The sequence below is a fragment of the Paroedura picta genome, chromosome 8 (assembly GCF_049243985.1).
Source record: "Paroedura picta isolate Pp20150507F chromosome 8, Ppicta_v3.0, whole genome shotgun sequence".
NCBI lineage: Eukaryota > Metazoa > Chordata > Lepidosauria > Squamata > Gekkonidae > Paroedura > Paroedura picta.
In genome coordinates, this window is record NC_135376.1 from 102,903,641 (window position 1) to 102,926,702 (window position 23,062).

The 23,062-nt window shown below is 48.6% G+C and overlaps 1 protein-coding gene across 1 annotated transcript in view; it reads left to right on the forward strand.

Moving 5' to 3' along the window:
• CCDC180 (coiled-coil domain containing 180) overlaps positions 1-23,062 on the forward strand; it is a 127,166-nt gene that overhangs the window by 56,200 nt on the left and 47,904 nt on the right. The window contains exons 16-25 of the mRNA XM_077351100.1: positions 2,654-2,780; positions 4,892-4,931; positions 7,321-7,616; positions 11,172-11,389; positions 14,251-14,426; positions 17,192-17,372; positions 17,605-17,751; positions 19,355-19,499; positions 19,615-19,731; positions 20,396-20,494. Of these exons, the coding sequence (XP_077207215.1) occupies positions 2,654-2,780; positions 4,892-4,931; positions 7,321-7,616; positions 11,172-11,389; positions 14,251-14,426; positions 17,192-17,372; positions 17,605-17,751; positions 19,355-19,499; positions 19,615-19,731; positions 20,396-20,494 (1,546 nt within the window). The remainder of the gene's footprint in view (positions 1-2,653; positions 2,781-4,891; positions 4,932-7,320; positions 7,617-11,171; positions 11,390-14,250; positions 14,427-17,191; positions 17,373-17,604; positions 17,752-19,354; positions 19,500-19,614; positions 19,732-20,395; positions 20,495-23,062) is intronic.

Here is a 23,062-nt window from a genome sequence, read left to right on the forward strand (position 1 = left end):
GGACAGGGCCTCCTACCCCCACCCCCATGCAACAGTGTCTACACAGGTCATCCCTGTCCCATTCCCCCACATGTCCCAAGGGTCATGCTGGATGGGGAAGGCCGCTGGATTTCCCAAGGCTGTCTGGGGAGAGGGAGGGTGGGGGAAAGCAAAGAGTGTTCCAGTAGCCAGCTGCAGAGCCACAGGGAAGTGTTGTGAGCCCACGTAATGTTAGTGAGGACTCCTCGTAGGAAAAGCCTTGCCAGGTGCTCCCAGCTTCACCTGAGCCTTAGCTAATTAAGCAATGATTTCAGGCCCATACAAGTGTCAATAATAAACTCTCAAAACACAGTTCCTTTTTGGTGCAAGAAGCATGGTGCTCATTTGTTGCAGGAAGCAATGCAGGTTGTGCTCTGGGGCATCGGCAGCCTTGTAACCCACTGGGGACCCTGTCCATTTTTAATTAATTAAACACCTTCTTTCCCCCCTGTACAGTTCATAGAATCATAGAATAATAGAGTTGGAAGAGAGCTCCAGGGTCATCTAGTCCAACTACATGCTAAAGACATGTATGGAGGCAAAGAAGCATTATCTTTTATTATTGTGCCGCCATGCTGTGATATTTTTAAGTCTTTTAATGGGGTTTTAAGACACTGTAACCCGTCACGAGCCATTTGGGAGTGGTGGGAAATAAATCGAAATAATAATAATCTTTAACCACTCCTGCGGTTAAATAAAAGGGTAAGGCCACCTGGGGAGGAGTTAGGGCGGGCCCTGTCCAGGATAAAAACTCAGAGGACCCAATCAGGAGCCGCAAAGCGGCTCCCTATTGGGCCCTCCGAGTGTCCATCCAGGGCCAAGCAGCCAATGGGGAGGCATGCAAAGCGCCTTCCTATTGGCCCCTCACCAGGACAGACCAAAATTACATTCACCCAGCCCAGTCTGGCTGCCAGTCTGCTCCTGACCACCGCAGGGAGAGGAGGTCAGTAGGTCTGCCAAGGGGGATGAGAACAGAGGCTTGGACAGGCTGCGCCAGCCCTTTTTGCCCCAAGGCTGTCCTAACTGTAAATTGTCCAGTAAATTGTCCAGTACAAAAAGTCCAACTGTAAATTGCCTCAGAACCCTGACAGAGCTGGCAGGAGGCTGGGGAGTGCTCCCCTCCACCCTCCCTTCAGGCCTGCTGCGAAGGCCCTGACTGAGGGGAAGGAGGCCTTTTCAAGAGCAATGCAGGGAAGCCTGAGGGCCTTCCTTTTGAGGGGGGGGGGGCTATCCCCTTCTGCCAAACAGCTGGCTGAGAGGGAGGCCACAGAAAAGCCCCTTTTCACTTAAAATACTGCTCTGGCCAAGGGTTTGACACAGCCAAGCCATGTGTCTTTCTTCTTTGCAACTCTCTGCAGGTTTGAGGAAACCTCACAGCGTTATTCTGCAGAGGAAACTGGCTCTTTTGTCTCCTGTTTCATCTGCTCAACAACCCTGTGCAGTAATCCTCAACATTCAACCCCATGCCCTTACAGACTGGACAACTCCTCCCCTTCCTCTTCCCACTGCCAAACTCTAGCGCCCATTGTATTCTTGGAGACAATGGGCTTTGCCCCTAGTGATAATAATAATCTTCACCTCCCATGTCCTGCCCTTGCACCTACCTCCGTCTCCTCTCAGGGATGAGTTGCTTTTTTTAGAGCAACCTGCCTGGAGCAATGAATTGTGCAGGCAAAGCCAAAAATAATATTTCCCCAAAGTTGTCACACAAAGCATGCCTCTCTTAAGTTCTCCCTGCCCCCCCCCCCCAAATCAGGAATTAGATTAATTTTTTTAAGATTCTTGACTTGTGATTCCATAAGGGGTGGCACTATGCATCTATGATTATATGCACAGGAGTTTCAATTGAGAAGTTTTACTTTAAAAAAATTAGCGGGCATCATGGGCCCTTTAAAATATTGCGAAAGGGGATTGGCTGCCTGGCTTGATTGACAGGCGGAAGAAAGTCGCATGTAAAGCATGTTGCTCTCTTCCACCATTTCAAACAGCGCTTGCAAAGTATTAGAAGAGCGAGAAGGTGGCAGACAAATGTGAGAGAGCCAGGAGGTAAGGAATGGCCGGATGCACGATAATTTTTAGCGCTATGCCGTTTCGCTAGTCTTACACTATTTTTTCAATGTGCAGAAATGCCTTGAATAATGTTTGCCTCGATTTTTTGTGTAAAATGCCTTGATAAAATGTGCTTTAGAAATGGATTTAAAATAGAGCCATTTCAAAATGATGTGAATTTTCAAATTTGGATTTTAATATGATGTGTTTTTCTGTTCTGTTCTGTTGTTGTTGTTGTTGTTATTTAATTTATTTCCCGCCACTTCCAAAGCCGGCTCATGGTGGCTGATAAAATCCCTGTTAAAAGACATAAAAATCAGGAACATGGCAGAACCCCCCCCCCCCTCATCCCCACTACTGGGGATTACAAGTTAATGTTACAAATTAATGTTGCATAGTGACAAATTCTGGCTACTGCTGTATTTCGGCTTTCATATAGTTCTTGCTGTCATCTGAGATCAGATGCTATTTATGGCTAGTAAGCATTTTCAGAATCAGAGACTGTCTGGAAAATGTTTGCTGCAGATAATTTGACAGGGTAGAGTTGTGTATGGGACTTCATTTTATTTCCCCAATTGATTGGCAGGTACGAAGCCTTCCATCACGACCTTGAGACCAAAATAATGGTTTACCCACAAAATGTTTTGAAAGAACTGATTTCCTACAGTGCCTGCATCAGCCGATATTTTAATGTGAAGGAGACCTATGAAGGGGTAAGTGGAAAACTGGTCTGTTCCTTTGAAGACTCATCCTATTGCTCTCTCCCTTAAATCATTTTGACCTTCTCTCAATTCCTTGCCAGTAAGGAAGGGGAAACCCAAGAAGGGTGGTCATGTGCTCTGTTCATTGAAGATACAGCAAGCAAGCAGATATGTTTTCTTTAAGGCTGCAGCAGAAATACAACTGGGCTGAATGTCTAGTTTGTGTTTCTATGCAGTTCTGTATTGGCTTTCCACACAGCCAGATTCTGTCTTTGAACTGCATTTGATCTCCTTGCTCCAAAGGATCTTTGTATTTTTAATAGTCTTGGACGTCAACTGCAAGCTCTGGCTGGGTCTAGCTAGTCCAGTTCCTGCATGTGGTTCTCTATTTCTGTCTGGCTTTTGTGGTAGCTTGCATGTCTCATGTGGCTGGCATGCAGGTGGACCTTGGATGTCCACCTCAAGGATTCCTTAATTGTTCGGTGTACTGTTTTTTCCCCGGTAGTGTTGTGAACATCTGCATGATGTTTACATACGGTATGGCTGTGTCTGCTGAAGCAGTTTGTGCAGATGGCAAAGAGGCAGAACAAATAAAGAACCTTCAGCCTTCTGTGTTTCTTCGGCTATGTGTCAGTGCCTAGTTGCCTTCCCCAATAAGCAGACTCTTGGTTGAAGAATTTCTTTATTGAAGGGATTAGCAAAACAGGTACATGATGCTCTTTGCTGAAACGAAAATTAGCACAAGCCCTATATGGCTTCCCCAAGCACCGCCAGGCACCCTTGGGCGCCAAAAAAACAGGTGTTATAACTCCATGTTCCCATGCTGCAAGTCTGCCAAACCAAAAGCCATAAAACAAACTGCCCCAGACATGCCAAGAGAGTGGTTTCAGCCACCCAAGATCAAGAGATAACCAGAAGACACAGAGGAGGCTCTTTGGAAATCCACTGTGAATCTCTCAGGGGATGAAAAGTCAGAATATAACAAGGTTCACAAGTCATTTCTCAACTGCCCCTAATCTTTGGTCAAGCCCAGTGAAATAATGATAGCAAATAAATAGCACACAGAATAAATCCAACACAGAGAATGAAAGCATGGCAAGAACATATGACAACAGTATCTTGATACTATGGCTGAAAGGACTGCCAGGGAGATTTGGCATTTTGGCAGTGGAATAGGCTTTGGCAGTGGATTTGGCAGTGGAATAGGCTGCCTAAGGAGGTGGTGAGCTCCCCCTCACTGGCAGTCTTCCAGCAAAGGTTGGATACACACTTTTCTTGGATGCTTTAGGATGCTTAGGGCTAATCCTGCGTTGAGCAGGGGGTTGGACTAGATGGCCTGTATGGCCCCTTCCAACTCTATGATTCTATGATTCTATGATTTTGTGCAGGCACAAACTTCCTCTGCTAGACCTTTCCGTTAAATCAAACACAGAGATTGTGGTTGAGTGGAACCATTGCCTTTGTAGATCAGGCCAACTGCAAATAGTTTTGTCAGCTTTTATTAGAATATGACCAAGGAATACCATTTTCTGAATTCAAGCCATCTGATGCCAAAGTTCTTATTGCAACCATCCAGAAACTTTCACTTCCCCTGAGCTTGCAAAGGAGCTGACCTTCCGTGGCTTGAACTCTTTCAGTCACGCAGAAACACAGGTCTTTCCTCCAGTGAGGCACCGTGGGAGTGGAGATCCTTCTATTTCTAATACAACTGAGGTGTCCTAATATGCGAACCTTGACTGGTCTACTACATAATTTCACATTCTGAAGTTTACATTTTTCACATTCTATCATTTTGACCATGCCTTTGTTGTTATAATTTACAAATTCATTGATGTAAAAAGTTTTATCTCTTGTTGAATTCTGGAATGTTTGCCTCTTGTCACAATGCTTACACACAGCACAACCCCCACAACACAGCACTGTGTGAAAGCCCCGGGTCCAGATCTGGCCCACACTAACCTATCCTCTTTCATTTGCAGGAAGATAACATTTGTGACATACTTTGATCAATTTAAGGCACTATCTGATACCAAAACATTATTATTGTTCATGAAAAACAGTGAATCATTCTTGTTTATTTCTCTTTCTAAATCCTTTTCTCTTCCTTCCTTGCTTTTACTTAGAAGCCAGTGGGGAAGGCCAGAGAGGAAGAGGAAGAGACAGGTAATTTCTGATCTTGTCACATAACTTCTTTTGATTATTTTAACTACAGAAGAATCAATTACTTTTGCTACCTTTAAATAAAGATCTCTTAGTTGGTCACAGTTATTCTTGGAACTACCCCCCCCCCGACATTTCTGTGATTTTCTTCATCCTCCAATTTCACTTACTCTGTGGACAGTTGGATAGGGTCAGCCAACATAAAGTCCAGTGTCATCTTAGGACCAAAAAACATGATACATATAACAGCTGTTGGAACTCAGGCATCCAACCTGAGCTATAGTCATCCATAGGATTGGAGAATTCACCACTGAATCATTCTGTTGTTCTGTGGGGCTACAGTGAGGGGAAAGGGACTTCTGGCTTCCCTTCCACACTATTTTTGCCAGCCTGCAGCTGTTTCACCTGTTCTACATTTGACTACAAGTCAGGTCAGGCACCCACGTCTCAACTCATCTCTTGCGCACCATGTATTTTGGCCCTTCAAGACCAACAAAATGAGAGTTTGTGAATTGGGGTTAACTTCATCCCAGGGAAGTAGTGTTAGTCTGTGACAAATATAAACAGGAGCCTTGACAACCTCCAGGTGGGGCTCAAAGATCTCCCAGGATTTCAGTTGATCCCAGATGACAAGGATCAGTTCTAGAGAAAATGGCCGCCTGGGAAGGCATTTTGTCCTACTGGGGTCCCTTCTTCCGCCAAGCCCCCTCCCCCAGGAGTTCCCCAGGACTTCATCCCCGTCCATGGAAGCTTTTGCTAGAATAAAAATCTGCCTCTTTAAGGAGCCGCACCAATCCTGCTTACCTGTTCTGTCAAAGTGTTTGCTGAGCCCTTCTTGGTTGCAGTGGAGTCCCATGGCTTTTAACTGTTATGTTTTATTAAGGACACTTTCCCCACTAAGACCAGAAACTGTGATTGGATCAATATTTCCAGCAGGACAGCAGTGCAAGGGAAAAGGCCCTAAAAGGCCCTCCCCCCAGGTCTTCCCTTTTAAATGACTGGCTCTATGGTTGCAATTTATACAGAAGTTGTCCTTGTCCTGTGCTCATTTGGTCTTTTGTCCACTTTCCCTTTTGCTTTTCTCTCTGTATAAGGTGGGTTGTCATCTCCTTGGGGTGGGGCCCCTGGGCAACTTTCGGCATTTACAGTCATCACCATCATATATTCTCACGCTGATCTAAGCCTGCCTGCTTGCTACCGTTCAACAACAGACACTTTGTGAAAGCCAGCGAGATGGAGCAGTTAGGCGTAATGTCTGAGGACCCCAGTTCAAATTCTCACCTGTCTGTGGAAACCTGCTGGGTGATTTGGGGGCCTACCTCGCAGGAATGTGAGAATAAAAAGGAGATGAGATTATAGTAAGTTGCTTTGGTCCCCACTGTGATGGAAGGATGGGGTATAAATGAAGTAAATAAATAATAAATTTAGATAGTTGCTTATGGAAGGCAAATAGAAGCAGGGTGGTGAATGGCTGAAAAGAAGAAAACAAGTCAGGGAAAGGGAAGAGCTTATGGGGTTGCCAGCTAAATGTGAGCAGACAGTGTGATGTGGCGGTAAAAAAGGCAAATGCAGTCTTGGGATGTATCAACACCGGTATCAACATCACAAGATGTCATACTTCCATTGTATACCTCATTGGTCAGACTGCACCTGGAGTCCTTTGCGCAGGGTCCACAGAGAGAGAGTGCAGAAGAGAGTTACAAGGATGGCTCAGGGCCTGGAACCTGGGGACCAAGCCCTACAAGGAAAGGCTGAGGGACTTGGGAATGTTGGGCCTGGACAAGGGAAGGTTGAGAGGGGGCAGGATCACTCTCTTTGAAAGGTTGTCACTTGGAGGAGGGCAGGGAAATGTTCCTGTTGCCAGCAGAGGATAAGACCTGCAGCAGTGGGTCGAAACTCCATATGGGGTCTAAACTACTGGCTAGATATCAAGAAAAAACCCTTCACAGTCAGAGTGGTTCAGCAGTGCAATCTGCTGCCTCAGGAGGTGGGGAGCTCCCCCTCACCGGCAGACTTCAGGCAGCTGCTGGACAGATACTCATGATGGATCCTGCATTGAGCAGGAGGTTATACTAGATGGCCTATTGGTCCCCTTCCAATTCTACAAAGGGGACAAGGAAAATAGTGCAGGGAGAAGTGAGGTTCCCTCCTTCACAAATCTTTGTGTGTTCCCTGCCATGTGAGTGGGCCATGCCCAGGGACCAGCACCCCAACCCCAGCCACAGTTTTCCTGAGTAGAGGCTGCCTCTAGTGGGACAAGGTGGATGTGTGTGTGGAGGGGGGGGGGGTCTTTCAGGAAATGGAAAGAGAAAATGGTGGTGGAGGAAGCGAGATGCCTCCTGCAAGGCCTTGTGGATTCCTATGCATATTCTTCTTAATGCTCTTTGAAAAGAAACGGCTGAGGATGCAGACGAAGCTGAAGATGCAGCAGAGGCCCTGGAGTGTGTCCTCGAGCAAGAAAGCCAAGAGGGAGAGCAGCGCAACAGTTCTGAAGAGCAGGTTGAGCACGAGTCAGCAGAAGAATCTGAGCTGATGGATAACCTGGGAGAAGCTGACAGCTCCCCTCCAGAAAGTGAGGGGATGGAAACTGGGACAAGTTTTGGACTAGCGAGCGACACAGAGAAATCTGAAGAAGGGACTGAAGTGCGGGAGGCGGCAGATGTGACAGACATGATGACCCCCAAACAGGTGGGTGGGGCCCTGCTTGAGCACCGAGGCACAAACTCTGCTTTCACTGGCCAAGCCAAGGGGAGCTGCAAGGAGGCCCCTAGTCACAGCCATGATGGTACAGAAAGGGACAGTTCCCTTTCAGTCATTTGTATGCCCCTCCAGTCAGCACTAAGGGCTGCCATGAAAGTGGTCACGTCCTTCACATTTAAATTCTCCATGTAAAAGAGGAAGGAGTTGAGTGAAAAGAAATCCTGTCATAAATCTTCCAAGGATGAATTCTCTATGCAGCCGGCTAGAACAGAATAAGTTAGCAGGGGATTGGAGTAAAGCAGAGAGATGTTGATTGAGGAATGAAAGGGCAAGAATGGTGCTGTGTCCCTTGGAAGAGAGCAAGGAGCAAGGCAGAGGGAAGAAGAAGAAGAAGAGTTGGTTCTTAGATGCCGCTTTTCCCTACCCGAAGGAGGCTCAAAGCGGCTTACAATCGCCTTCCCATTCCTCTCCCCACAACAGACACCCTGTGGGGTGGGTGAAGCTGAGAGAGCCCTGATATTACTGAAGAAGAAGAAGAGTTGGTTCTTAGATGCCGCTTTTCCCTACCCGAAGGAGGCTTAAAGCGGCTTACAGTCGCCTTCCCTTTCCTCTCCCCACAACAGACACCCTATGAGGGAGGGGAGGCTGAGAGAGCGCTGATATCACTGCTCAGTCAGAACAGTTTTATCAGTGCTGTGACTAGACCAAGGTCCCCCAGCTGGCTGCCTGTGGGGGAGCGCAGAATCAAACCTGGCATGCCAGATTAGAAGTCCACACTCCTAACCACTACACCAAACAAGAGTGTTTCACAATCGGTCTAGAGACCTCTTGTTGGGGAAATTATCTGTGACAAGAGACAATTAATAAGGCCCAGGGGTAGAAAGGGCGCCCTCATCTGCTTTGGCTGATAGATGCTACACCACAGGAATCTCTTTCACAGGGGAGGGTTGTGGTGTTTGCTTTGAAGACAGAAAGTTTCTGGGAAAGGATCCCTTACCTGTAGGTAGCTCAGGGATCATTTGTTCGCTTAAAAAAGAATCCAACTTACAGCCTGACCCTGGGTATTTTGTTTATCTAGTAATAAAATGAAACCTAGGATTACAGCAATTTGAAACAGCAAAAGTCATTAGACAAGATATGTCTAACAATGCAGAAAATAGTATTACAAAGGTAGAAAGCAATGCAGTAAGAGCAAGATAATAGATAATACCTTATATACCAAGCTATAGTCCATAGTCCTGTTCCTTTTTAAAAATCCTTTTTCTGAACCATTCCGTCATTATACAGTCCTATTACCTTTATTAAAATGCGCTGTTGAATAGGGATGGACATGAACTGGGAAAATGTGGTTTGGTTTGTAGGTTTGCGAACCACAAATGTCACACGTTTTACAGGCCAAATGAACTGCTGAGGTTTATGACTGGGTACACTGCTGCCTACTCCCAGCATGCAACACCCAACTAACAGAGCATCTCTGTCCGACTCTCTACTGCCTGCTGTCCAAGTATGGTGAGGATTGGATTTAGGTGCACCTGTAAAAGTGTTTTCTGGGGAAATGACTACCTGTCCTAGTCCCAGGATGCACTTTTCTGAGGGGCACCTTCTTGGGCGGAGGGAGGGGGAATAACTCAGACATGCATCTAATCCTCGTCGGATATGAAAGGCGAATAGAGGACAGTCAACTGGTGACACACTGCAAATTTGGTGTCTCTAGCTTGCACAATATATGTTCTATACACTAGCCAGTTTCTGTCCATCTCTACTGTTAAATCATAGAATTAAGGAGTTCGAAGTGACCTCCAGGGGTCTAGTACAACCCACGGCACAATTCAGGAAATTCACAACTACCATACTCAGATGATGCTCTCCCCCAAAAAACCAGAATCCCTGGTCAGTCTGGCCTGGAGGAAATTCACCCTCCCGACCCCAAAGTGGCAATTGACATTTCCTTGGGCAGGCAAGAAGGGCCACAAGAGACAAGCACTGACACAACCCTTCCTGCCCACCCACTCACCATCTGTCTAAGTTTACAGAATCAGCATTTCTGTGAAGTAGCCATCTAGCCTCTGCTTAAAAACTTCCAAAGAAGGAGAACCCAGCACCTTCTGAGGAAGCCTGTCCCACAGAGGAACTGTTCTGACTGTCAGGAACTTCTTCTGGATATTTAGCTGAAAATTCTTTTGCATATTCTGGTCCAACACTGTGGGGCAACAGAAAACAAATGCTACATCCTATGACCACCGCGGGTCTTCGGAAAGCGGCATGATATAAATCTAAATAATAATAATTTTAAAGTACTTGAAAATGGTTATCATATCTTTTCTCCAGGCAAAACAGACCAGGCTTCTTCAACCTTTCCTTGGTCTCCAAACCCCTGACCATCTTCTCTGAACACACTGTAGTCTATCTGTTGTTGTTGTCCGACCCTATTTCCCTCAGCCATGCAGTGTTCTGGCTGCTGTCCTTCCCAGTCGTGTCCAACTGCCACACTCTCTGTCAGCCTGGTTTCCTTCTTCCGCTGACCAATCCTAACATGATTGCTTTCTCTATTGTGTTGGATCACATGTTATCTCCAAAGTAAGTGAGCCAGGGTTTTGTGATTTTGCCTACCAGTGATACATCGGACTTTAAGCGCTGTAGTATTTGCTTGTTTGTGCCTTTGCAGTCCATGGAACCTGCAGAAGCCTTCTCCCGCACCTGAGTTCAAATGAATCAATACTTGTCTTGTCCAATTTTTTCATTGTCCCACTTTCACAGCCCTAAGTGGCTATTGGAAATATGATAGATCTAACTGATCTGCATGTGGTCTAACTAATCTGCATCCTTCTTCAATTGTGGTAATCAAACCTGAACACAGGACTCTAAGTGAGGTCTAATCAGAGCAGAGTAAAATGATACCAGCACCTGGTGTGATCTGGACACTAGACTTCCTTGGATACAGCCCAAAATCCCAATTGCCTTCTTAGCCCCTGAATCACCCTGCTGACTCATGCTCAGTGTCTGGTCTACTAAGACCTTACATCCTTTTTACACATATTACCGCCAATACTACTCTCCCCCATCCTATAATGAAGCATTTGTTTTTTCCTACCTACATGCAGAACTTTACATTCTCCCTGCGAGGCAGGAGGACATCTCAGTGGATGGCACAACCATCCTTTCTCTCTCTTTATGCTTGCCACTCAGTTTCCCCTGCATCTTCCCAGATGCATCTTCCCAAAAGTCCCAAGTGCCATGTTTTGTTCTGCAGTGGATACGCATCTTCCCAGGGCATACATATATCCTGAGTGGAGCATCTGGAGCCTGTCACTGAAAAGCAGTAAATGTCTGTTACTCTGCCTTTGGTACTGTGGCCCTTGCTACTGTCTGGGCACAAAAGAAATGGGTGGTTGTAGAATGACCATAGGTTGGCTGGCATACATCGTCATCCCTGTTGTACAGTGTCTGCTGTTTTTCGAGAGGCAAAGGTGCCTACTGGGTGGGGCTTTGAAAAGCCTTGTGATTAGCATTGGACATCATGGCTTCTTTTCTCTTTGCCTCCAGATGAAACCCTGTCCTATTCTGAGTGAGCCATCAGAAAAGATTGTGGAGTGCTTTACCACTTCAAATGGAAACACATACACAGTGCTTGAACGTACAGGAAAAAAGAAGATCAGAAAATGTGAGAAATATTTTGTTGGGAAGCTGAAAGAAGATTTACTTCCTTTATACCTGGAGCAAGTGTACCTGTCTCGTGGCTTCATTGAAAATGTGGGAAGACAGTGAGTAAGAATCCCTTTTCTTTTGTCTTAAGGGGCAGAAATCCTTTTTACACATTAAAGAGGACTATTGAGAGCTTTAAAATATGTCAGTTCTGGTCACTGGGGAACTCCATTTCTGCTACTAGAAAATAGTTCAGTGCTGGGGATTATTAGAGAAGGGGCTGCAAATAAGGCAGCCAGGAATATCACAGTGCCTTGAGATCAGTCTATGATGCTGTTGCACTAGAAGAAGAAGAAGAAGAAGAAGGAAGAAGAAGGAAGAAGGAGAAGAAGGAGAAGAAGGAAGAAGAAGGAAGAAGAAGAAGAACTGGTTCTTTTATGCCGCTTTTCTCTACCCAAAGGAGTCTCAAAGCGGCTTCCAGTCACTTTCCCTTCCTCTCCCCACAACAGACACCCTGTGAGGGAGGGGAGGCTGACAGAGCCCTGACATTACTGCTCGGTCAGAACAGCTTTAACAGTGCTGTAGTGCAGTGGTCCGCAACCTTCTCGAGGCTGCGGATTAGCAGCAGCGGGGAGGGCGATCACCCAGCTGCGCATGCACGGCCACAAACGTGCATGCGCGGCCCTGCTTCCCTCTCCCCCCCTCCCACAAAAAAAGCTTGCCAGGCCGCAAGCTAATCGGCGGCTTTTGCAGCTGATTTGCTTGTGGCCTGGGAAGTTTCTTACAGGGGGGGGGGGACAGGGAGAGGGAGCCGTGTAAGCATTGTGCCCACATCGGCACCCATCTCTCACCCCAAGACCCCATCCAAAACCCTTTAAACAATCTTTCAGTCAGCCTCATGCACCAGGCGTGATGGGGGGATGGATAGGGATTGGTAAGGGAGATGGCTGACATCTGTTTAGCCCTAAGACAGTTCCAATCACTGTGGTGATGTCATCGCTGGGCATCCAGGAGGGATGGTTGAGCGGAGGGGAGGGAGGCAGGAGAGATCCTCCTAGCCAGGTGAGCTGAATGAAGCCTTGTGATCAATCTGGAGATGTGATTACTGGGTGGTGTAATCCTGTCTTGGGTTGTGCCTTAAATTTGGCAGGTGTAGCCCATGTACTGTATAGCAGTGGTCCCCAACCTGCGGGCCGCGGCCCGGTGCCGGGCCGCGAAGGCCATGGCGCCGGGCCGTGGCTCCCTCTCCCCGCCCCCCCCTGCAGTAAAAAACTTCCCAGGCCGCAAGCTTGCGGCCCGGAAAGCTTCTTACTGCGGGAGGGCGGGGAGAAGGAATCAGGGCCGGCCGCGCCCATGCGGGCCGCGGGCACGGCCCGCGGGTGTGGCCCGATGCATGGGCGCAACCTGCAGCCGCGGCCCAATGCGCGGGCGCGGCCTCTGGGCGCGGCCGATGCGTGGGCGTGGCCTGCGCGGGCTGCGGGCCGTGCCCCGATGCCCTGCCTCAGAAAGGTTGGGGACCACTGCTGTATAGTCCTTGTCTCTGGCTCTCCTTTGTTGTTGTTGTTGTTGTTATTTTCCACCACTACCAAATGGCTCATGGTGGGTTACAATGTCTTAAAACCCCATTAAAACTCCCATTAAAAGACTTAAAACCATCACAACATGGTGGAGCGATAAAAAATCCCCTTCCTACCCCTGTTCCTAGAGGGGGGCGTGGAGGAGAAGGAGGTCAGCGATGTTCGAGAAGAAGCCCGGGGGAGAGCAGTCAATGTACCACAGCAACCCCAGCCTCAACCGTAGACCTGGTGGAAGGGCTCTGTCTTGCAGGCCCTGCGGAACGCTGGAAGATCCCGCAGGGCCCGCAGCTCTCCCGGGAGCTTGTTCCACCAGGTGGGGGCCAGGACCGAAAAGGCCCTGGCCCTGGTCGAGGCCAGGCACACTTCCCTAGGGCCGGGAATGCAGCTGCTTAACTGGGCACAGCTGTGGCCCATCTTTCCCTGGTTGAAGGGGCTTCGCTTGGCCCTCAGCTACTTTGGCAATGCACTGCAACCTGGGCGTTGCATCTCCAAGCTGTCAAGTCAGCTCCCTGCCACCGCCTTCTACGTTCTGGCGACATCTCAGGGCTTGTCTGGGGTGCAGTAGGTGCTGGCAACTTGGGTGGGGTGGAAGCCTGGCTGGGCCCAGGCTGATCATCCGGGGCAGTATCTGGGAGTGGCAGATCGCACCCTGGATCTTTGTTGCCTGACCACACTGCCTCTTCCGACAGCGGCAGCAGTGGCAGCAGTGGAGCTGGTTCAGCCACGACTTCTAGCAGCTAGGGTGCTGGTCCAGACGAAACTTCTGGCGGCAGTGACACGGGCATGACAGGCACATTCCTTCTGGCTGTGACAGTTGTCTCTTTCCACTGAGCATGCTGCTGCAGGAGGCACCCCTGAAGGGTGTCAAGGGGGAGGCCCGCCTAGCTGAATGAGCTAAAGTTCTCCAATTGCTTTTTGTTTTATCTTTTTATATAGTAGTGGTGATTTTGCTTGCAGAAAGTGTCAAGATCCTTGAGAACCTATGCCAAAATCTACCTTTAAGTTAAAATTAAATTATATGGTGATTGCAGGAATAACAGGGGCATTATTATTTTATTGAGCCCAAACAGTTCCTTTGAGGTTGGGTAAATCTTATAATTACATAGTCTCAAACTAAAACCTTTATTTATTGTTGTTGTTGTTGTTGTTGTTATTATTTGGGTTTATCGCCCGCCCCTTTCGGCAAAGCCGGCTCATTTGGAGATGAATGGATGTCTTATGTCTGAAAGAAACGCCACAGGCCATCTGAAGTGTTTGAAGTGCTTTTGGACACACATGTCCTACGTGTGTGGGTAACATGTCATTACCAGGGAGCCATGAAAGAAAGGGAGGCTAAGCAGTTGAACTGCGATTTGTACTTGTAATGAAGTAGATGAATCCTCTCCTCTTGTTGCCACTTACAGAATTCGACTGCAGTTCTTTGAACATCTGGAGAAGTGGTTTGCTCACACTTCATCCACCTCATGGGCCATTACGGCCTCCAAGAAGGAGGAGCTGAATTCGGAACTTCTGCTGCGCATTCACTTGCATGAGCCAAGGCGGGGACGTATCGAGAAGGATGTTTTCCACGTTCGGATGGGTACTCATCTCTTCATGGCTGTGCTAGAGAAAGGAAGCAAAATCCTGTCATTCTCACCCCCCCCTCCCCACCTAGCCTGTTAAGCTTCCTGTTGCAAGATCTTCATTCTGCATTAACCTTTGGAGATCAGGATCCTCAGATCACCAGTCTCCCTGCCCTGTAACTGTTAAAATATTCCACTCATGGATTCTACTTCCCTAACTGTAGGGGGGAACAAGATGTTTAAGAGGGAAGAGACCACCCACAGGACAGGGCATCTTTGTTCAAGGGTTTTGCCCTGCATCCACAGATGTCCTTGGTGTGCCCCAGTCAACTGTGCATGAAAGTTCAAGGGGAAAATCCAGTATAACTTGGACCGTACACTGAACATGAGCAGGCAGTGTGATGTGGTAGCTAAACAGGCAAATGCGATTTTGGGCTACACCAGCAGATATTTAGTGTCCAGGTCACACAGAGTGATAGCATCCTTTTGATCTGCTCTGGCTAGACTTCACTTGGAGTATGATGCCCAGTTTTGGGCCCCACAGCTTAAGAAAGATGTTGACAAGCTGGAACATGTCCTGAGGAGGGTAGCAAAGGTGGGGAGGGGTCAAGTCCAACTCCCATGAGGAAAGGTTGGAGGAGTTGTGTTTGGAGAGGACACAACTGAGAGGTCATATGACAGCCATGTTCAAGTAATTGAATGGCTATCCTAGAGGATGGAGTTGTTTTCTGTTGCCCTACATGGTCATACGAGAACCAGCAGATTGAAATTAAATCTCAAGAGTCTTTGACTAAACATCCAGAAGAAGCTCCTGACAGTGAGGGTGGTTCTTCTGTGGAACAGGCTTCCTCGGGAGGTGGTGGGCTCTCCTTCATGGGAGAGGTTAGTTTGACAGCAGTGCTGAGTCTGGCAGTGAGAGGGAGAGCAGGAAGGAATTAGCCAATGCTCGGTATTCATGGCCTTTCTTACATGGCCACGGTAATACCGATTGCCACTCTGGGGTCAGGAAGGAATTTTCTTCCAGACCAGATTGGCCAGGGATCCTGCAAGCTTTTTGCCTTCTGGGCATAGAACAGCGGTCACTAGGGGAGTGGGAGGGTAGTTGTGAATTTCCTGCATTGTGCTACCTGACCCTGGCGGTCCCTTCCAGCTCTCCATTTCTAGGTGGCAGAGTGAAGAGTGGAGTCTTGAGAGAAGCTGAAGAAGGGTAGCACACCCTCTGGGCCTTTTTGCACGGGGATCTTTGTTGCAAATTGTTTGCGGAATGAAAAATCGCCATTTAAAATAGTGGAATTCGTCGTTATGCATACCTGCCTTTGTAGTGGAATCAGTTGCGTTTTTTAGCGTTTCCCACAGGCTTCCGGTCTCGGCAGAAATCGCTAGAAAGGAAGCGCTATTGCCAAGCTCGTCCCGCCCCTGGCCGTCAAGCAGCCAATGGGCAGCCGTTAGCATGCTCCCAAACAGCCCCTTTCCCTTTAAGGAAGGTTTTTTAAAAAAAAAAAAAAAACAACAGACCCATTGTAACGAATCTGGGTAGATTCGTTGCAACGGAGAGACCCATCCAGCTGCCTGGGGTGTTTGAGCTGTCGTTTGATCGGTTGATCGTTAACACGCTGCCTCAGAGTGAAAAAAAAAATCCCCCCCCCCTCTCACGGGCCGGATTTTCGGCTGAATGGAATGTGTGAAATGTGTGTGTGAAATGTGTGTGCTTAGTGACTGAAGGGGAGGGACTGAAGCCGGGAAGCCTCTGTTTGAGCTGTCATTTGATCGTGGCCACGCTGCCTCCGAGTGGGAAAAAAAAATCCCCCCCTCCCCCCCCTCACGGGCGCGATTTTCAGCCGAAACAGTGTGAAAAATAAAGGGAAAATACATCAGCAAACGGGCTTCTGCAGGCTTCTTGTGACTGTAAACAGCTCTGAGGAGGGACTGCAGCCTGGGAAGCCTCACTGGCTAAACGGAGGCTCGCCGGTGCGTTGATCTCCACTCGCTCGGGGGAAAAAAAATGGCGATCGCTTCGCCGGAAGTTTGGAGGACAGGCTCAGGAGGAGGGACTTTGAAGAAACCGCAACAATGGGAACGCACAGGTCTTTTTCGCTACTGTTGCAGATTGGTTGCAGGAGTGTATCGCTTTCCGGAGGGTGAATCCACTTTTTGGGATTCCCCTAAAAGCGCTACAATGAAGTGCTTTTTGCTGATTGGTTTCAGGAGTGTTGCAGATTGTCTACGACGTCGTGCGTTAAGGCAAATTAGTAGCGTTTTCAATTAGCAACCATTGTGCTATTTTGAAGCCGTGCAAAAAGCCCCAGAGAGTAGCACACTCCACTTTCTGTGTTGCTCCCAGTACAGCAGGGAGGCCAGTTCTCCTGTCGCAGGAGATAAAGAGTGACCCTCTGCCAGGGGCTGAGCCGCAGGGCCGCATGCTCTTGCGCAGCATACCATGCACCTTCAGAGTTGTAGATCTCATCTTCAGATTTGTACTCTGACAGGCATAGTGTTAGTGTACATTCAGGAAATTCCAATTCCAATCCAGTAGCAGCACAACCAAAGCCATTTCACAGGCAGGGTTGCTAACAGCTTGCAGAAAAAATGTCCTGCCTCTTTTAGCAGAGATGAGCCAGTGATGCTTGGAGGTAAACCGTATCACCTGGTAAATGACGCCCCATTACGCCTCTGTGACAGGGCAGAACGTTTTTTCTCCTCATTGTTGGCAACCCTATTTGCAGTTGTTGTGAAGAAGATAAAGGGGTGATTTCTGAAGCGTCTTTCTCTTTTTCTCTGTCAGCGGAACTGCGACTCCACAATGACCGTCTGGCCCGCCACTGCGCTGGGGTGGTGGAGGCTTTGAACCAAGAGAAAGCCGCCTTTCAGAAGCTCCAGGAAGGCCAGAACACGCTCAGCAGAAACTTCCGGAAACGAATTCAAGACATGGAGAACATCTTCTTGAGAGAGAGCAGGGCGGACAAGTCAGTGGGGTGCCCAGGGTCCCTGTGGGCTTTCCTGACCCTGGAGGCACAGGGCTGTCCCAGGGACGGGGGGGGGGGGGGGTGTCACTTAACTTTGACTCCCTTTGGCTTCTGTAGTGACATGCATGGCTCTCCTGCAAGCTACGCCACTCCCTTGCCTCCTGCCCAGTGGGTGGGTCTTGGGGGGTTTTCACAGCCTGCTCTTTCCCTGTCCTCCTCCCTGTGTCCTTAGGCTTGTGGCTCTCAGCAGCAACCTGCATACAGAGCTGCTCAACCACATGGAAGTGATGCAGGTCTCCCTGCGGAGCTACAGGCAGTACTTGGAAGAGGCGCTGGGGAAGCTGCGGGAAGCAAACACGGAGTTCCTCAAAGCTTGCAGGTACTCCTGGCTCCTGCCACAGCCCTTCTGGGCTCAGTTTTCTCCTGGCTGCTCTTTCATAGTTTCAGACATTTTTTTGGTTGGGACCGGAGACTTCCCTTGTTTCCACCTTACCTGCTTTGAGGGCCAAACTGCATGTTAAGTTCCCAGACCTGACCTGCGTTCCCTTCAGCTACACAGCACTAGCAAGAAAAGGCATTTCCCCCAGGAGCACAACCATGTGGGGTGAGGAAGAGCTCAGTCTTTTCCCAAGCTGGGGAGTCCATTGCCTCTCTTTGGGGTGGCCAGGGAACCAAATGCTCCTCATATGTCTCCCACCCCCAGCTGGTGCAATTGCATTCCTCAGTGCAAGCCACCCAGCCTGCACTCCGCCCAAATCCCTTGGCTTTCTTTTCTTCCATGTGAACTATAAGCCTGCAAGCAGGGCTTAGGAACCTTTCTGTGCAGTCTGTAGCTACTGTGAGTGCATCAGAAAGGGAAGGCTGTGTTTGGGCATGTTTTTGCTTGGGAAGGAGGGAAACCAACAGGTAATGGGAGGGAGGGAGGGAGGGAGGGAGGGAGGGAGGGAGGGAGGGAAGGGAGTTCTGTGTGTGTGTGTGTGTGTGTGTGTGTGTGTGTGTTTGCAAGTGAGGGGGGGAGGAACCAAGGAGGAGGTTGGGAAACCAACAGGTAAGGAGGGAAAGGGGGGGAGGGATTTTTTCTATGTCTCTGTGTGTGTGTGTGTGTGTGTGTGTTTGCTGGGGAGGGAGGGGGACCTGACCAAGCATCCCCAGAGCAGCTATGTGCCCCACATGCCCTCTGCGGGTCAGGCTGTCATTAGAATTTTTTTCCCTTATGTAAAAGTGTAGTGTGTAAACTCCTTGGGGCAGAAACTAACCTCCTTGTATTCAAATGTTGATGTTTCTATGAACAAATTTAGTCCAGTGGCACCTTTAAGACCAGAAGGGTTTTATTCAAGGTATGGACTTCCATGTACGCGCACACTTCCTCGGATACAATGTCATGGAGTGGCTTCTAGGAGAACAAGAGACAATCTCGAGCTCCATACATTCACCCCCCCCTCCCCCAGTCAAAATGGGACACAGCACTGAGTAAATCTCCTGCACAAACTTCTTGGGTTGAACTGGGGACTGTCCCCAGTGGCTTGTGGCCCACCCAGCAGTGTCAAACCTGCCTTTATCCTTCTCTGACATGTTGGTGAGATTTGAGCTACACGTAGTCCCAGGAGGAGGCACAACAGTCTTTGTGAGATTTGGGTCTGCCAGGGGAATTGGAGTGGGGCATGTCAGGTATGTCTGTGTGCTTCTCCCTGTCTGAGACCAGGGATGGAGAGGGCTTGAGGCCTGGATGCAGCAGCGCATATGCCTGGGCTGAGGGACTCAGAGGGACGGCAGACATGCAGCTTCAAGAGGGGCAGAAGTACGTTCAGGGCTGCCCAGCGAGGGAACATCTTCCCCCTTCGGGGTCTGTTTAATATGTGGGAAATCTTGCTGGGGATGTTCAGTGCCGACATGATCACTCCATCCTCTCCACCAGAACAACTCTGGCTTTGTTCTTGGTTGACACAGGATAGATTCCCCCCTCCCCCCTCCTCCATTTTCAGATTATTCTCAGAAGGGGGTAACTTTTCCCCAGAAGAGTTGGATCACTTTGTCAAATGCCTGCAGAAGGAAAATGGGCGCATCGACTTTGTGGAAGGCTTGATCATGATTGGCATGGAGAAAATGGAGTCCAGCCACTTGGAGCAGGTGAGCAACATCTCCACTCTCTGTTGCAGCTGCTGCTGAGGCAGGCTGGGAAAAGTAAGAGGAATGCAAAACTTGTCTGGGTTTTTGTTTTGTTTTGTTTTGTTTTGCCCCCAAGGCTACAGAGATTATCAGCAAGTTTGAAAGCAGGTTTCATTACCTAGCAGTGGATCGAGTCTTCATGGAGAAAATCCAGCGGTTTATGACAAACTTGCAAGTGAAAATCAAGATGGAGGTACTGGTGGAAAGCAGGGGAGGGGGGAGAACTGGTTCTTGCTCCTGCTTGCCAAACCCGGTGGGTGTTTTGGAGGCTAAGGTTCAAAGGCATATCTCAATGCAAGTCCCCTGTGATGATGGAGAGGGTGAATTGGGGATGTGAGCAGCAAGGGGGGTGGCTGATTGACCCCTGCAAATGACCCCCCAGCTGAGCTTCAACGCTGAAGGAAGCCGCACTGTAACTGCCAGGCTGCTGGTGGGGATTAGTGGATTTGTTCGGGAGAACGAGGGCGCATCTTCCCCTTGCCCACCTGCTGCTTCCGTCTTGCAGGAGGGTTCACATTCATCTGCAGATATTTGTGAGTGTACTCAAAGTTCTGCCTACAGAGATCCAACAATTGCTCTTAGTGGGGTCAGCCGAGAAAGCCCTTCTCCATGCTAATTCTGTGGTCTGTTGGTTTCTGCTGAGTTTTTTCCAGCTGGGTGACCTTGGGCTTGCCACAACCCAGATAAATCTGTTCTGACCGAGCAGTAATCTCAGGGCTCTCTCAGCCTCCCCTCCTTCACAGGGTGTCTGTTGTGGGGAGAGGAAAGGGAAGGCGAATGGAAGCCACTTTGAGACTCCTTTGGGTAGAGAAAATAGGCATGCAAAAACAATTTTTCTTCCACTTTTTCCTTTCTAGGTGGCAAAATCAAATTTTCAGACTCAGACACTCAACTCCCACTTAGAGAAGCTTCTTAGCAGGATTGACGCCTGTGCCCATCCTAATGTGGATAAAGAAGTAAGTTGAAGTTCCAGCGAAGCCCTGCATGAGGAAACCCTCCCTTCGTGAGGAAGATGGATGTCCATGAAAAGAGCTGCTTCCAAACTCAGTTCCCCTCTGTTCTCTCATGACAAAAAAAGCACTCTTTGAGCACAACTTATGATTTGGGGGGCGGGGGATTTCCCCATTAACCTGGAGGGGAAAAATGGTTTGAAGGTGGAACTGTGGGATGATCAGGAGACAGCTTCCCCCCCCCTCCATACACATGACCATTAGCCCTATAAAAAGCTCATCCCCATTTCCACACCAACATGTGGAAGGGAATGTGATTCCCTCCACACACCAGGGACAGATGTGTCAGTAGACCCCTTGGGGACCCAATGGGCAAAGGGGAGGGGCTGCAAGAAGGGTCACACACTGCTGCCTCTGCCACCTCTGTCCATTATTTTTGACACTTCTTGGAAAACAGGTGAGATGCCAGATGATTAGAGGAGGGCAAATGTTGTCCCCATCTTCAAGAAAGGGAAAAAGGAGGACCCAGGTAACTATCAACTTGTTAGCTTGACATCTGTAGCTGGCACAATTTTGGACCATATCATCAAACAGTCGGTCCTCGAGCAGCTGGAACAGAGAGCTGTAATTTCTAAGACTCAGCATAGGTTTCGTAAGAATAAGTCATGTCAGACCAACCTTCTCTCTTTTTTTGAGAAAGTGACTACCTTGCTAGATCAGGGGAATGCTGTAGACATAGTTTTTTCTGGATTTCCGTAAAGCTTTTGATAAGGTCCCACATTATATTCTTGCTGACAAACTGGTAAAATGCAATATGGATCCTAATTCTGTCAGGTGGATCGATAACTGGTTGACAGATTGTACCCAGAGGGTACTTGTTAATGGTTCAGCATCCTCTTGGAGAAGAGTGACAAGTAACGTGCCCTAGGGATCTGTCTTGAGGCCTGTGTTATTCAACATATTTAAAATTATTTGGATGAGGGATTAGAGGGGATACTTATTAAATTTGCAGATGATACTAAAGTGGGAGGAGTAGCAAACACAACAGAAGAAAGAATCAGAATACAGGATGTTCTTGATAGGCTCGAGAACTGGGATAAACTAAATAAAATGAAGTTCATTAGGGACAAAAGTAAAGTTCTGCATTTAGCTAGGAAAAACCATCTACACTAGTATAGGATGGAAGAGCCTTGTCTTGGCAGTAGTATGTGCAAAAAGGTTGGGGGAGCTTGGTCTGTTTAGCCTAGAGAGGAGACGACTGAGAGGGGATCTGATAACAATCTTCAAGTATTTAAAAGCCTCCATACAGAGGATGGAGCAGAGTTGTTCTCTCTTGCCCCGGAGGGACAGACCAGAAGGAATGGGATGAAATTATTTCAAAAGAAATTCCGTCTAAACCTCCAGAAGAAGCTCCTGACAGTTAGAGCGGTTTCTCATTGGAACAGGCTTCCTCGGGAGGTGGTGGGTTCTCCATCTTTGGAGATTTTTAATCAGAGGCTGGATAGCCATCTGATGGAGAGGCTGATTCTGTGAAGGTTCAAGGGGGTGGCAGGTGACAGTGGATGAGCGAGAGGGTTGTGAGTGCCCTGCATAGTGCAGGGGGTTGGACTAGATGACTCAGGAGGTCCCTTCCAACTCTGTGATTCTATGACTCTGTGAATTGCTGCTGTCGATGACGACTCTCTCAGCCCTTCAGACCACCTCCTCCTTTGCTGGTTCTGCCAGCCAGTGCCTGGCTTTGGTGCCCTTTGGAGAACCTGTTCCAGGTTGAGGGTGGAGGCTGCTTGGGCAAACAGATGGAGGGAGAAGCTGGAGGCCTTTTGAGTGGGGGAGCGAGTCAGTGGTCAGGGGGAAGAGGCTGGAGATTGCTTGGGGAGAGCAATCCAGTGGGTCCACTCTACTCACACCCCGTTTGGCCCCATTCTATTCAGTTATGGGAAAATAGATTATCTGGTTTGTTCTTGCTCCATTGGATAGAATGGGTCCGGATTGGGGACGCCCTCTTTCGATGCCCCTAAAATTGCACCCCCTGGTCCAAACTTCTTTAAACTATGGGGATCTTCAGAGAAGTTGCTGTGGCAGATACTCTGAAAGTTTTAAGCCTCTCTCAAACCCCCACCCCAACACCAGGCCACAGAGAAGGCAGAAACCTGAAATTTAACAAAGCAGGGGAGTCTCTCACTCAGGTCTAGCATGCAGATGCCACCCTCCAGGCAGGACGTGATGGGAGTAAACAGGAATTACAGCTCATCATCAGGCAGAGAGCAGTTCTCATCACCTCCCCTAGAGACAAGGGATGCATGCTAAAGCTGCAGGAGAGACCTGTGCTTGGGTACCAGCCCTCAGCAATGCCTGGCTACTAGCCCCCAAGTGAGAACTGAAGACCCACTGAAATAGCACCACAGACCTGACCGGAGTTCCCCTGGAGAGGAGGGGGATGCCCATTTACTGGCAAGGTGTGTGGGGGAGAACCTTGCAGCACATTAAGAATCCAAGGCAGTGGTTCTCAAACTTCCTAATGCCGTGACCCTTTAATACAGTTCCTCATGTTGGGTGACCCCCAACCATAACATT